Raw genomic sequence first — 16,567 nt, forward strand, 5'->3', positions numbered from 1 at the left:
TCTTGGGCTACTCAAATATTTTACGTTTTTGATACTAAATTAACATCTCAAGTATAATTTTTTATTGTTTTTATATTTTTCAATAAATTTATTTTGTTTGTACAAAATAAAAAAAATAATTTTTAACGATACAATAGTCTTCGTTAGGCTTAACATCGACGAAAATTCAACGCAAAGCGACATGCAATGGAGAGAAATTTCAACATGGGATAAATTAATATATTTTTTCGTACATGATTCGTTATCCGAAAAATAAGTTATCTGAACCACCCCAGTCCCCAATTGATTCAAATAAACGACGCTCTACTGTATTCTCATCTATTTTTAGCTTGAATTTAGTAAATTTTTATGTATATTTATCCTCTTTAACAAACAAGCATGTTTTCTAAACCATCAAGCCATAAATCTTTTAAAAAACAAAGTACTTCTGGTTATCATGGAACTTTTGTAATACATAAGAAATACACATATAATCGTTAATATAATAAAATAATAATCGCTTGATATATACCACTGTTAGTACAATAGTGTAAATAATATAAATAGAATCAAATATACATCATCAATACTAAAAAGTGTATTGATCTAAATTTAGAATAACCATCACCCCCCTTCCATGCTGATTGGCGTTATAATCTACAGGTCGTATTATTTCTCTATATCAATTTAGAAAGCTGCAGTTTTTTTATTTGTGTGAATATAGACTTATCTATCTAACATATACAGCAGATTAATTGGATGTTTATTAAAATTTCTTTTTTTTTTTTGAATTCTCGAATTTTATAATTTTTTTAAATGTACCTAATATTTTGAAGTAAACAATCGTAAAGCATGATATGTGAATGATAAAAGGCAAAAAACAGATCAGATCTACAACAATTTTTAAGTGAAATATTACAAATTTAAAAATTATTAATAAAACCAGAAAATGTCATGCAACAATGGTGTTGTTTCAGATTATCGAGATGCACAGCTGACTGGTTATCCAGACTCAAAATAAATCTTTCTAGCATTGCATAACTATATCCACTGCAATCTTTAGAGTAAAATAAATAAAACAAGACTTGTCCATACATTGATTCTGAATGTAATATGCCACTTGATGCAAACTTGTAGTACAGTTGGGAATTATAGTTCAGGTTGATGTTGAAGTTTAGGCATACTCTCAAGCATATCTACATATGAGTCTATTTGAAGCAACAAGACATTGTGGACAGCAGAAGTCACAAATACATTGAAGTTTGCATTGCTATGGCATGCACCTATTCAATGCCCACCAGCAGTTGAGTGGATAAGACCACTGAATACTGCTAGTAGGTTGGTCTCATAGAGATTTCTGGATTTCATAGACATTTCATAGAGATTCATTACTTCATATTGTAATGCCTAAATATGGGACCAATTTCTCATAGAAAGTCCTGTCAGGAAGCATTTCTCTCAAAAAATTGCCTGTGAGTCACATTGCCATATATAAACAACAATAGCATCCATTTAATTATCTGTTACTGGCACAACATGCAGAGAATGATGAACAGCAATTTAACTGATACAACATGTTGTTAAATTTATGCCAGGACAAACTTCAACTGTTTGAGATTAAATTAATTAGTCCAATAAATGCAGCTATAATAAATTAAACAGCTTATCATATCAACATATTTTGTGGACTGCCAAGACATTCTTTTCCTGGAATGAAGTTTTTAATGTCATAATGGACACTACCAGACATAGTTTACTTCATTATGCACACAAAATGTATAATACCAAATATGTTTACACTAAATGTCTGGTATGGTATCCAGAGTGAACAAGTTTTAGTCCCATATTCTTTGATGGCACCAGGACTAGTGACTGCTATCTTAATATCCTACACACAATTGTAAATAAATGGCTTGATGACTTGCCATTAGAACTATAGCAGGTTTAATATCAGCAGAATGGCATAACAGCTCATTTCTGGGCATACATGGTATCAGAGTGGAACAGGACTGCATTGTTCATCAGTGTATGAAATGTATCCAGCAGCTATGCATGACATTGGTGAACTGTACAGTAATACCTCGACTTACGCTACCCCGACTTACGCAAACCCGGAGTTACGTGATTTTCAAATCTCGTCGATTCGTCTTTTGTTTGAGTGCCAGGCAACTTTTGATTACTCATTCCCCCCACACTATTGTTCATCTTACATGTTCGGACGTGTCATGCGGAATTGACACATAGCTACAATTTATTTTGTGTTATTTATTTGTGTTTGTTATGTCTACAGAGACTTGAGAGACTCTATGTGGTGATTTCTTGCAACCATGAATGAATCAAAAGGCGAGATAAGATTAACGAGAACATTTATTAGCTTACATACATCTGACTTGGATTTTACACAAATTGCGAAATTATACCCTGACTTAGGCGAATTCGACTTACGCGGTTATCGCTCGGTCCCACCTATCGCGTAAGTTCGGGGTATTACTGTATAAGCAAAAATGAGTTTTAAAATGGTGATACCTGTTGGAATCAACGATTGAAATTATTGTTAAATGCTATACTACATCATTACATACAATGCATTGTGTTGTGGTGATGTTTTGTAAACATTTTTCTGTTACATAATAAAAGGTTGGTGGTGTGGCCGTCGGCCATATTGTATATATGTATTTGTAATTGTATATAGTTTATAATTCTATTTTATTTTCGCACTTTTCTTTAATCCCTTTGTCTATCCTTTCTAAAACCTTCCAAGACAACCGTTATTGCCTTTGGGTAGGATTAGCCATTTGGAGAATCGGTAAAGACAATAGCAGGTGAGGTGGCCTGGGGAGAAACAGCTGGGAGATGAGTTACTTTTTCGACAAGACACGGAGAGGGTCAGACATGTCAAACGGAGCTCCGAGTATGACTTTGTAGTGAGGACAAAAAGAATTTTTGTGATAGTCAGGTAAGGGACTGAGGAGGAATCACGTTCAAATAATAGGCTTGCGGACGACTCCAAATAGGTCGAAAATCATCCTAAGGAAGTGGAATCGCCATGATTAAAGATAGGACAACTGGCATATTTGAGAACTTCCAGAAAGAAAAGAGAATTAAGAATAGTGAAAGCGAGAGCCATCGTTGTTGAAGAAAAATCCTACCCAAAGAGCATATCAACTGAAAGAAAGGAAAGGCCCGGGTGAAGTTACCCTGTGGCTACACGCCTGTTTTTCTTTTATTAATATTATTATTATTATTATTAGTACGTATAGTTTTAGTTTAATTTAAACTCTAGAACTTTCCTTCCTTCCGATTTCTTTGTTCCTTTGTCTCGGATTTCCAAGAATTCGCCTCACCCCTAACCCATCAGGGGGTAGCCTTAGACAAAAGACGAAAACGGGTCTGCGAGCGAGGAAAACAAAGGGTTTTTAGGCACTCTTAGGCCGGACTCGGAGAGAGAGAGACGTGTGGCAGAAGGCTCTGGAACAAAAGGTCGGAGGAGCGCTGCAGAAAGAGGCCGTAAGAAGCGCATTGATAGAAGAATTTAGTCGACGATTATAAGACAACGCCGAAACGGACCGAAACGGTTCTAAAAGGAAGAACAGCCGAGACGAGGAACTGTAGAGAACTACCAGGAAATTCGGGTACCCTCTGTCCTTTAATTCATCTTATTTCCCCTTTCTATCTTTTCTATCTCCTAGTTTATTTTAGTTTTAAGTTAGTTTAAGTTTCCGCGCGCAACTACTTTTGTCAAGAGATAGTTATCGGAAAAGTAACTACCAGTATATTGGTATATCCGGTCGCTCGGGATTTTGGAACGTTTGTAAGTAACAGCGGGAATCCGAACTCATTTTGTAAATATATTAATGTTAGCGCGAAATTAAACTTGTTTCATTGGAAAAACGTGTCTGTGTTTTCCTGTCCGCGCTATACATCTTCACAACCCCTTCATTTCTTCTACCTTCCCGCTGTCCTATCTCCCTTGTCATTTCCTTACTATTAAGTTAGCCTTAAGTTAGGTTTTAGTTATGTGGTTATAGAAGATTAATTGTTACATGCCCAGATATTTTTACGATCGTGTTTTGTTGTGAAACAAAAGGTTTTCTGTTTAATACACCTCATATTGTAAAAATTTCTTACAAATCAGTTGGGATTCCTTATAAAACTGAACTTATTCGTAGAGAAATAAAAGGAAGTGTATATTCTAGTAGTTGTCGCAAGTTCCTTTCTGTGTGTTTCATCTGTGGATCATACTGTCTCATCCATACGAACACCACAGTGGCGCTGTTGACCTTTCTGGGAGCTGTTAGAGACAGTGACCTCATTTCACTCTCCTCTTTTTTAGCACTGATCTTCCGTGAGTCAAGACAGTGTAATCTTTGTGTATTCTTTGTTATATAACCAGTTACACAAGTCTAACCAGTTTTTACTAATCTCTGACAAGCAACATCAAGTCTAACAATATCGAGTATGCTGCATGCTATCTATAACACCACTCTCAATCATCTACATCTTTGTACTGTCACTGAAAGCAGTTGTTTTTAACAAGTATTATAACAAAATAAAGCTGACTGTTTTTGTATTAATTTATGCAATATTGGTTTTTATCTTTTACAATCAGAGATCCTGTGATAATTGCTGCCATCTATTACTTGTAAATATATTTAGATATAGTTGTTGTTTTGAATATTTCTAGAACTTTATCTTTGTTTCTGGTTGCTATTTACTTTATTGCCTAGAGGGGCAATAAACTCAGTGGGAGCAGAGAGAGGAAGTGTATAGTATAACAGGTGGACAGAAGAAAATGGATATTTTTGTGTGTGTATGTAGAAAGATGATTGAGGAAGCTATTTTTAATAAGTGAAAGGGATAGGAAGATTTCATAGCAATCCCAAAGAAGTCATAGCAATCCCAAAGATTGTACAAAGCTTCACTGATGAAAGAAAGGATCACCCAAGATCATACCATTCTTGTTTTTCAATACAAAAATATTACAGCATTATTACAATTTGGGCTTTGAGGTACCTTTTCCATATAATCCTTATCATTTCTCTTCCCTCTCTCTTATTCCATTCTTTTGTAGTTTTAATATAGGTTAAGGAATTGTGGATTTAACTTTTGTTACATTTCAAGAGGAGAGATTTCTCCATTTGTTTCAAAGCACCTCGCAGGCACAAAGGAAGTTAATAGTTATGTTTGTTTTTTGCTCTGAAGTTAATAGTTATGTTTCTTTTTGATTTTGAATTGCCTGAGGACGATGTATATATTTACGTTGAAAGCACTTGCAAGATTAAAATATTCCTTTTAATTCTCTTTAATGCCTCCTAATCTGAAGTTTCTAATTGAATTAACACAACTGTTGGCGTGACATCCAATCCAAGTATTTAATATACCTAACAAGATGAGTAACAGAATTCGGATGTTCTTCTTTTCTATGTTAAATCTGCAAAAGTTATGGCATAAACTACATGCCAACTAGTCTTTCTGCTCAAGTGTAGAGTGTATCATATAGTTTCAAAGTGCATAACCATTAACTTCAGAACTTTTGTTACAGTTATTTACAATTGTAATGAGAATTTTGAATTAAACTTTTGTTTTTACATGGTAGCCTTGACTGAATTCCTATGTAAACCCAACATAGACTATCTCATGATTCTTTGTAAATTACATCAAATCTTTTTATAATGATTTTTTTTCATTATCCTTATTCTCAGGACAGATTGGAAAATTTATGTATTGCCTCGAAATTATTGCACAAGTCCTGTATTTGAACAAATTTATTTTACTGTAAACATCTCAGTGGAACTAATATACCTTATGTATGTATTCATGCAATACTGGAAAAATTTCTTTTGCACATAGATAAACGTTAATGTAACACCTTTTTATAAATTGGATGTCAGTCAGTAGATGATGAAAGGAATCTATTGTGGTATTCAGCATGACTGGAATAATAATAAAGGTATAGTGCAAAAGAACAAAAGAACTTTATTCCATGTCTGAACAGAAAAAACAAAACTCCAGGTCCCAACTCTGGTACAGTTCCCCAATGTTGTCTTCCTTTACACGGTTGTATCTTACGTTACAAAATCGTATCACCACAACACAGGGATTACATATATTACACTTGCAGCACATACAAAAAAGGGAGAACTTTTATCGCATATATAATTAACTTAAATCTAAATCCTTAAACTAATTAATACTAAATACAGAAAACAGGTAGATAGAGCAAGATTAAGGAGGGAAAGAAGAATTTTTAGGAAAGAGGATACCCACATGTCTTTCAATGAGGCAACTTGAATCCAATCACAATGTCCTTCCAAAATATTCTCCTAATTCTCTCATTTTCCCAAATAACTTTGAGGTTGCTTCTGAAGGGTTTCCCACACTCCAATTCTGATTTTGATCCTATTTTATATGTGCTAACCTCCTATATCTAAGGTCGCACTCTATCACTCCTGATACTGCCCTAATGACCTGGAGCTCATCTTGAACACATCTTACTTCTTCAGTGCCTTGCTAAAAAGTGTCCTAACCACTTGGATTTTGCCCTCAGAGCTCTCTTCTCCATATTGTTCATTGCCTACACTCTCACCCTTGGAAGTAGGTTGGGTAAGAATGTTCTAGAAGCAGGGAAACAAAAGAAACAAAGAATAAAGAGGAATAGATAGAATTGAGAGAGAAAATATAACAATATAAAAAAATAAAATAAAATAAAATAAAAAAATATACACGGAATATGGCATTCCACCATACTATAAAACATTGAGGACAGTGAAGATTTCTGTTGATTCGTATTAGTAAATGAAGATACACATTAATAATATATTTTGACAAGAAGAAGAAGAAAGATATCCAAGAAGGTACACTAGCTTCAGTATTTAAACAGTATATTAAAGTTTAATTATATAACCACTTCTAGAAAAACTATGAAAATTGTACAGATACTACTGACTTGATTATTTTATCAAAGTAGGATTCTTATTTGAACCTGTAAAGATGATATTGTCAAGCTATTGTAATGAAGATGAATTATAATCTATTTTTTAATATTCAAAATAAAAAAATTAAGTATATAATACTATTACTATACACTATTTCTGAATTTTTTTGAACAGAGTAATAAAAATCAAAATACATTTTTTAGTATTATTTGAATATTTCACACTTAAAACATTTTTAAAATTAAATACCAAACTATATTCTTAACTGTCATTTGACTCCATTCTTCTTCCAACTTTTTGTTGATGTTTTTTTCTTTTTGTTACAACATGCTTAATTTTGTAAGTCTTTAGAAATACTAATTAGATGTTAATTTTTGTCTATGATTTCAGTTTCTTCTTAATTCTTTCATATGCTCAATCATCTTCATTGCATGCTTTATTATTGTTTCTGTACTGCACTATTTTAGTTTTGTGCACTTCAGTTTTCTGTCTAGGGGGATTCTTTTTTGAAAATGACTGTGAACTCTTAGATGTGGATTTGCAATCGACTTGAAGAATAATAAAATTTAAAGTTTAAAGTATAATTTCTTACAATTTTAACATATGTTCTACATTATGTAACATTAGTACACTCTCTATGTAAATTTACGTCATTATGTATCATGAGAGTTACAGTTATTTTAAATTTGTTTCAATAATTTTTTAATACAATTTAATAGATTGATAATGAACTCCAATAATTATAAACTTTCCAAATTTCTGTTGTATACAGTATTTAAATTTTAGAGTTCAGATAATTATTTAGTTAACTTTTTAGTATTACAATTTTTGTTTGTAGTTAGATGTTTTTATATTTTTGTTTTCAATGTACAGTATATACTTTTTGTCAGCATTATATTATTTTTGTTATAGTAGCAGTAGTACTAGTAGTAATAGATTAATAGATTTTTTAATTAAAATTTTTTTTAATAGCTCCACTTGGAAAGCGTGGTTGGAAGATGGTTTATGCTACTTTGAGAGATTTAGTTTTATATCTACATAAGGTATTTTCTACAAAAACCTTAATAAACTTTTATTACTATAAAAATTGTAATGTAAATAATAATGCATTTTAGTAATTAAATTATTTAACATTGCATAAGATTGATAATTCTCCAACAATTAAATATAATGAAGTGGATTCTTTTGAAAATCAGTGTTTGTACATTTGTTGTAGAAAATATTCTTTAACGTTATTATTTTTTAATGATCAGTTATCAAAACTATCACCAAAAATAATGAAATAAATAACCAAATAATAGGACAAGAAAATTGAATTATTGAAAATAAAACAATAAAACAATGCAAAACACACAAATATACCCAAAATCAGGAAAAGGATTAAAATTATTTAATTTAATGATACAAATGTTTTTTGTCAATTTCTAACAATCATCATCAGGTATATCTTACTGAATACTGAACAGAATAACATTAAGAAATCGAACACATTTAAATATAAAGATTTAAAGTGGTTTGAATCTTGCACATGCACATTGGTACAGTGTACTAACCTAACACACAGAAATTTAACAAACAGGAAATTAAAAATTGCATTTTTTAACTTTAAAAATATAAATATTACAACTTTAACTTAAATTGCCTGAAGGCAAGGAGTATAATAGTATCTACATAGAACAGAAATCCTAGGAAAGTTTGTAGCATGCTCTCCATGCTATAGAGACATTTACATCTCTCTAAAATTGACTGTCTTCTGGTTCCTAACAAAATCTCTAAATATCTCAAATAAACGGGATCTGAAGTCCAATGTAGTAGATATATGAGGGGGAACCCCAAAAAAAAAAAAAAAACCAAACTGAGAGCACGCTGCCATTCATAGACGTAGTAGAGAGTTCTCCCGTTAGATGGGGTTAGTAGAGACCTTCACAAAACAGCTGTGCAGATGGTATCAGTTTGTAGGTTTACGTTTGAGAATAGTGTTGTGTTTCTCTTACTGTTATTTTGTTCCGCCTGCGAAGTTCTGGGTGTCCTTCAACATCTCAAAATGATGAAAAAGTTGAAAAAATCTGCCAAAAAAGTTTAAAGATGTCTGCAAGAGTTTAAAGTTTAAAGATGTCTGCAAAGGAAACGTCTGGAACTTTGGCAATCAGGTGACTGGTTCCTTCATCAAGACAACACCCTCCCGCACACACAGCCTTATGAGTGACCCACTGTTTGGCCTTTCGGGGATGGCCTGTCGTTCCCCACCCTTTGTATTCACCAGACCTAGCCCTGTGTGACTTTTTCTGTTTTCGAGAATGAAGAAAATTCTAAAAGGGAAGCATTTTGATGATGTGGAGGTGGTAAAAACAGCTTCTCTAAGGGCACTGGACAATATCAAGTTTGAAGAGATCCAGAGATGCTTCAGACAGTGGGGAAAAGACTTGACAAGTGCATTGTATCTAATGGAGAGTACTTTGAAGGTGGCTGAAAAAATTTTGTAGAAAAGTTAAGAAATAAAGTTTTTATACAATAATCTGGTTTTTTTTTTCTGGGTCCCCCCACATACACCTTGAAAATCCACCCTCACGTCACCATCCAAAAAAATTTGCTGCCAAAGCCATATTGGAGAACTTCTTACTAACATCATGTATAGTACATATTCCTTTAGTCTGATCCCAAGGAACCTAGCCATGAATCCAATGTATACCAATGACTAGTCTACACAAGTATCATACAAAGGAATAGCATAAACACCCGATGAGAAGTGCTCCTCTACTGGGTCCTTATCATTTTCTGATCAATGCAAAGATTAGATTCCTCCTATAAGTGATTCTGATGTTAGCCACTTTAGTAATTTCCTTATGAATGTTAAACATTCATGTGAGGGATGTGACAACAAGGACACCCCTCAACAGTGAGAAGGAAAGTTAGTAGTCAGTCACGCGACGAGAGAGTAGTTGGACCATTGTCCTGCCATTAACAGTGTAACTGATCCCAAACGGACAATAAATGTATTGTTCACAGCTTCACCCCTTTGTCTGTGTTATTGCACATAGTCACAACATATTGGTGCCATGACCAGGATTAGTGAAACTCAATGAGGATCAAGAACTTTCCTGCCTTAATTTGGACATTACTGCTCATACCATCGCTTCCACAAGCGAGACTATTGATAACTTCAAACATGAAATTGGGATAGAACTGACGTCAACAGGTAAGAAATTTATTTGGTACTACCATTATCTACTCCATTGTCATTCTGCTCATCGCTACATGTCTTTACTGTTATATTGCCACATGTGTTCATCTGCCATATTGCCCCATCTTCTCCATTGGCAGAACTGATTTTGTTACTCAACTGTCATCATTGACTGAAATATGACCGAGACATCTCTGAACAGAATGAATTCAAATTCCAACAAGGAATTGAGCAAGCTCCAACACCACCACAATACCGTAAGAATGTCCATGACAAATGTGATCAGCAAGGTCTACACCATTTCTGACTCAACGCCATCCGACAAAATTGAACTGTCCCGCAACGTGTTGAACAAATGGCTTAGGGAATTAAAGATATTACATGAATATAAATTTGAGGACATGGAATACAAAACCAATGCTGCTGCCTATGAAGAGAGTGAAGAATCCACCAGACTTGCTGTAATTAGAGTCCAATGAGTTCTGGACTGCAGAAATGCCACGTCCAACCTGACTACGGCAAGTCCCATAAGTCTAGACTCCCCTTCCCTTATCAGTCAACCACAGGTGACCACTTGCACTGGATTGCGTGCCTTGGTTTTTGAATCGTTTGAAGGTGAAATTGCTAAATGGCAACACTTCTGGGAACAGTTTACAGCAGCTATTGATGAGGATTGTAACATACCGGACATTGAGAAGTATGTCTTTCTTCAAGGATGTCTCCAAGGAGAGGCTAAGCACCTAGTAGATGGCATAGCCATAACTGCAGGGGCATATGCTGAGACCAAAACTATTGAAGAAATACGGAGATAAGAACTGTATAATTCAGGCACACATCAACTACATAAAGAGTCTGCAACCTCTGATCTGTCCTACAGCTGCCAAATTGAACAACCTTTTTGTTGAGTGCAAGAATAGAGTACATGCTCTGAAAGCCCTGAGAGAGCCCATCAGCCACTATGGCGCATCCTAATACCAAAAAATCCTTTGGACCTTCCCAGATTCCTTGTGTGAATGATGGCTCGTCCATGCCAATCACAAGAGTAATAGTGAACTAGTGAGTCTGACCTGGAACAATTGCTGAAGTTTGTGGGAAATGAAATAAATTGTATTATTACCGCAGCTACTATCCACGGACCACAGGAACAGTTTATCACAAGCGAAGAACCCCAAGCTATGGCAGCCACTCTAGCAGTCTGGACAAGGTATAAGTCTACAAGAAGAAACACCAAAGGGAGAGGATCCTCCCATCCTCTGTGTGCCTTCTGCAACGGCTTCCACCATTTCAGTTCTGACTGCACACTTATAACAAATCTGAGAGACTGTGCAGGGAAACTGCATGAGACTAACCATTATTTTCTGTGCCTAGGCCAAAATCACACTGCTCATAACTGCCCCTGACAAGGAAAACTAACCATGTCAACGATGTAGCAGCAATCATCATATCTCGATATATGAGACAAACCCAACACAGAGCAGACCCATATGATGATCGCAGCTAACAGACAGATACAACATGCAACCCAACTCACAACATCCGCTCCAGTTTTTGTTCCCTCAACCATTAGTACATCTCAAGCCACAGTGAGTAAAATTGATGTACAGTACATTCAAACTTTACATATCTACAGACAGCTTGAGTTTGGATTCATGGAGCGAAAGGTACTGCCAGACAAGTTAGATGTGTCTTAGATCTGTGAAGCCAAAGGAGTTTTGTTGGCATCCCTCTCATTGACTCATTAGAACTGGACATGATTGGATATGAACCATTGGCAATTCAAGCCTTTGAATCAGATGCCAGCACCTACACATCATATGTCGAGTATGACTCACTCTATCCAGCTGTGTCAGCAGATTTACTATATCCTTAATAGTGGCATAATTCTCAAATATGTATCTCCCTCATTTGATGGTATCACAGTTTGCATATCCAGTCAAAGAGATACTACCACTAGAATTTGCAGATCCACAACAGGAGTCATGTGATCTACCCATTGAAATACTAATTGGATCCTACTTTTATTGGCGATTTGTCAAAACTGAAAGCCTCATCTGCATAAATGACATTCTGATGTTAGTCCCCTCACATTTTGGCTGGATTTTGAACAGCAACCGGACTAATATCTCAATTCACCCAGTCCATGTTAATAGCATTACAACCCCTTTGGACCCAATACTATGATCAATGTGGGATCTGGACACTCTTGGCATCCAAGAGTCAGAAGAGAAGTCATTGACCAACCACGATGCACATCTGCTCGATAGCTTCTGTCACTCCTGGATCAAGGGAGGAAGGGCAGAGGTTTGTCTGCTCTGGAAACAGAACATCCTCCTCAAGGATACAAACCGCACAACTGCTCTGTGACATTTTGAGGCCCTACATTGCAAATTCAGCAATATGTACACCTGCCACATTCTCAACTACTCCAACAGTTATGTGGAATGGATTGATGAACAAGCAAAATTACAACAGATCTACTACCTGCCACACCACACAGCAATCTGAACCAAACACAATACTGCCAAATGGTGTATCGTATTCGATGTGTTTTCTCATGCAAAAGAGCATCCTGCTCTCAACGATGCCTTGGAAGTGGGTTCCAACCTGATGCTGGACATCATAGTAACACTACTCCGCTTTCGTCTTCACAAAAGGGCATTAGTGGCAAAAGGACATTATCTCCAGCTAATCTTGCACCCTGATGACCAAGATGTCACCTGCTTCTTCTGGTTTAAGGTGGTTGCAGATGAAAGGGGACAGCTACACACTATGAAGGAATTGGCTGTCTACCGATTCCAAAGGCTGCCTTTCAGACTAGCATCCAGTCCATTTCTCCTGTTGGCCACCTTCTTGGAACTCATAGCCAGCTCCACAATCAGCCATCCCTCAGATGCCCAAATACTGGACAAAGGTCTATATATGGACAACTTCTCAGCAGGAGACCATACTGACCCCACTGTTATACAAATATATCAGGACATTAGAGATATGATGGGTCAGATCCACCTTCCCATGACGAAATTGGCTACCAATTATGTATTGCTGAAGGAGCTGTGGGAAGACAGGAACATAGCATACGCTCAGAAAACACAAGTACTCGAAGTAGACTGGGACACCTTAAAGGATGAACTTCTCATAGACTACAATGATGTTGTTTCAGATGCTGTGGAACACCCCAGTATGAAACGCCTGCTACTTGCCGCATCATCTCGCTTGTATGACGCTCTTGGATTATTTGCATCTATCTCCATTACAGGAAAAATCATTTTCCAACACACTTGGCTCCACGGACTCCAATGGGATGAAGTCTTGCCAGCAGATATCTCAACTCATTGGAAACAATGGTTAGAAGACCTACAACACTTGTCATTTGTGTCCATACCAAGATGGATCAAAACAACACGTCTAGACCTACATTTAACAAAAATTCATGTCAGCAACAAGTCAACAAACAACAGGCTTCAACAAGTCTTCTGTGATGCTAGCAAACGTACCTATGGTGTCATTATTTACATTCGTACCAATCTTTCATTAGGCACCTCTACATGTCTTCTCTGCAGCAAAGCTCATCTAGCCCCATCAAAAGGGTTACCTTATCTTGTCTAGAACACTTGCAGCCTTAGTGGGTTGTCACCTACAAAAATACGTTACTACTGAAACCAATCTTCAAAGGTCGAAGGTCCAAAGAAGGTTCAAAGATCCAAAGAAGGAGCAGTCATTTGGATGCCAAGGTGACCTTAGGTTGGATCCGTGGACACCCTAATTGATGGAAGACCTTTGTGCAGAATTAAGTGATGGAAATCCAAAGCATCACTAACCCAAATCAATGGCGTCATTGTCCCGGCACAGACAACCCAGCTGATCACCTGTCCTGAGGCCTGACAGCAAAACATCTCTGCAGTTGCACATCCTGGTGGCAGGGTCCCCAATGGTTATCACAAACAGAAGAATATTGGCCAGCCAATGACCACGCTACACCATCAGATTGTGTTCCAGAAGAATGCAAACATGTGGTCACCCTGCACATTACAGCCCATATTGAGTTGCTAGATGCAACTCACTTCAGTAGCTACACATGCCTCCTTCAAGTAACAGCCTGGATCCTCTGCTTCATTACACTTTGTAAAACCCATCCCCAGAATAATCACTGGGCAAGAGAGCTCTCAGCATACAAAGTGAACTCAGTGAGAGATCACTGGATCAGATCAGTCCAGAAAATATATTTTGCTAACGAGTTAATAGCACTTAACTCCAGTACACTTATATCAGAAAAATTACCCATTTACCGCTTCCACCCGTTCCTATCCAATGGAATCCTAAGAGTAGGAGGCTGTCTGCAATTTGCAGATGTCCGCACTTCCACACTTCATCCAATTCTACTAGATCGCCGACACACATTCACCCATCTCCTCATCATGGACTGCCATCTATGTCTTGGGCACCTGGGCACTAGTGTGGTTCTCACCAACCTGAGAGAAGACTTCTGGATCCTGTGAGCCTGCCAAGTCATTAAGACTGTACTACATAGATGTCCACCGTGCCAATGCCTAAGGAGTCTGAACAGCCTTATCGAGAAANGCACGGATTCAAGCTGCTTACCAACGTAGCCCTTCAAAATCAACACGTCGTGCCAGTCGGGAATTGCAGCTGCCTAAAACAACAGTTTGGCATGTTTTGAGACGCAGGTTAGTTATGAAGCCCGGACCGAACTCCCACCCGGACCCCGGTTCCCGGACACCCGGACGGAACTCCCGCCCGGACCATTCATGTCGCTGGTGGAGGACATATTGAACACCTGTAATCTAAACTAGAGAGTTTCATAAATATGTGTCCCAAGTTCCATAGTTGTATGTCTTACAGTTTATTAAATATATCAGTTTGAAATACGTATATTCTTTTTGGTCCACCCTGTATATTGGCCTCTCACATCCTGATGGCACTGAAAATCAGACAGTGTTCTTACCAAAAGTCCAGGAGCTTTCCAATTTTCTGGTTACTGATTGTTCTTTAGTTCAAACATGATATCCTTCAAGTTGAAGACAATGTACCAGTTTGGCAAGATGACTCTCAATGAATTTGTGAATTTGTGCAGAGAGAAAACAAGGATATGCCATAAGATGACATTGATAAAGAAGATAATCCTGAAATTCTTTCCATTAGAAAACTGCTGGAGTATCTGGGTGAAATTCAAAGATTTTCCAGAAGCAGAAATTGGCAAAACTGCGTATCACGGCAATTGCTTACATGCAATGGCATGCAAGAGAATTAGTTTCAAAACACAAAAACTGCAAGCAAAAATTAAGGATTTTTTTAAATTGAGTCAGTTAAAAAATCTTTATGTAAACCATATCTCTGTTAAATGTATCCATGATAATTAAAATGATATCTAAGATGATTTCCATGTTAATACTATATCCAGTGTATATATGATGACAAGACTTACTGTAATAAAAATTACTTACAAAATAAAAATCTTTCTGTTGATACCACTGATATTTCTCTAACCCACCAGCCCCTGTATCTGTCCAAAATTTTGTGTGAAGAAAAATGAATAAATTAGGTAGGCTCAACTGTATTTAAAATTGAAAAGGCAAAAAAATCACACATTATAGCATTTTAATGCTATAATATATGATACATATTGTTCAGTATGGATTTTTGTACTTTTATTTTTATTTTAAACTGTCATGTTATATTTCCTAACGATCAGTTTTACATTTATATGTTTTATTTTTATTTTTCAAGGACGATCATGGATTTAAGAAAAACCAGTTGTATGATAGTTTGCATAATTCTATTCGTATTCATCATTCTCTTGCTACAAAAGCCACTGACTACAAGAAGAAGCAGCATGTCTTCCGTTTTCAAACAGCTGATCTGGCTGAATATCTTTTTCAAACAAGGTGAACATTATTACATTAATACAGTCAAACTCCGTTCATTCAGATTTCTGAAATATCCAGATTGGTTTAAATAGTCATTTCTTTTAAAATTTTTACACATTTTGTGGAAAAATTATTTTTTATGATGAGATTATTGAAACATTATTTACAACTTTAATATGTAACAATCTCACATTTGTAAGAATAAAAATACATACTGTTTGTATGTGCTGAGTAATTTTTTTGTTTCTGTTGTTTTCAGGTTAGTAAAGCATACAAGTTTATTTTCAATCACTAAAAAGTATTTTCAGTATGAATTTTAGACTTTTATTTCAATGCTTCACTAATTTAAGTTTACCTGGATTTTTATTAATCTGGATCAGATCCAGTTCTATTTGACCTGGATAAACATTGTGACTGTAATTGTAATTTTACATTAAATGATAATTATTTTAAATGAGAAATTATATAATTTCTGTATGTTCAATTAACAAAAAATTATGATTATCTGCTTAGTAGAGTTTGGGGCAAGTTTTGGTGTACAGAACTATGCTAGTTTTTCAAAATATGGATTCCAATAATTATTGGAA

General features: G+C 35.9%; 1 protein-coding gene across 1 annotated transcript in view; it reads left to right on the plus strand.

Moving 5' to 3' along the window:
- Nucleotides 1-16,567, plus strand: part of LOC111630187 — a gene marked incomplete at its 3' end in the record, with an annotated part of 202,614 nt that overhangs the window by 174,698 nt on the left and 11,349 nt on the right. Inside the window, exons 8-9 of the mRNA XM_023374249.1 lie at nt 7,887-7,957; nt 15,841-15,998. Of these exons, the coding sequence (XP_023230017.1) occupies nt 7,887-7,957; nt 15,841-15,998 (229 nt within the window). The remainder of the gene's footprint in view (nt 1-7,886; nt 7,958-15,840; nt 15,999-16,567) is intronic.

This window comes from Centruroides sculpturatus, unplaced genomic scaffold (genome assembly GCF_000671375.1).
Source record: "Centruroides sculpturatus isolate CEXI.00-Female unplaced genomic scaffold, Cexi_2.0 scaffold577, whole genome shotgun sequence".
NCBI classification, from domain to species: domain Eukaryota; kingdom Metazoa; phylum Arthropoda; class Arachnida; order Scorpiones; family Buthidae; genus Centruroides; species Centruroides sculpturatus.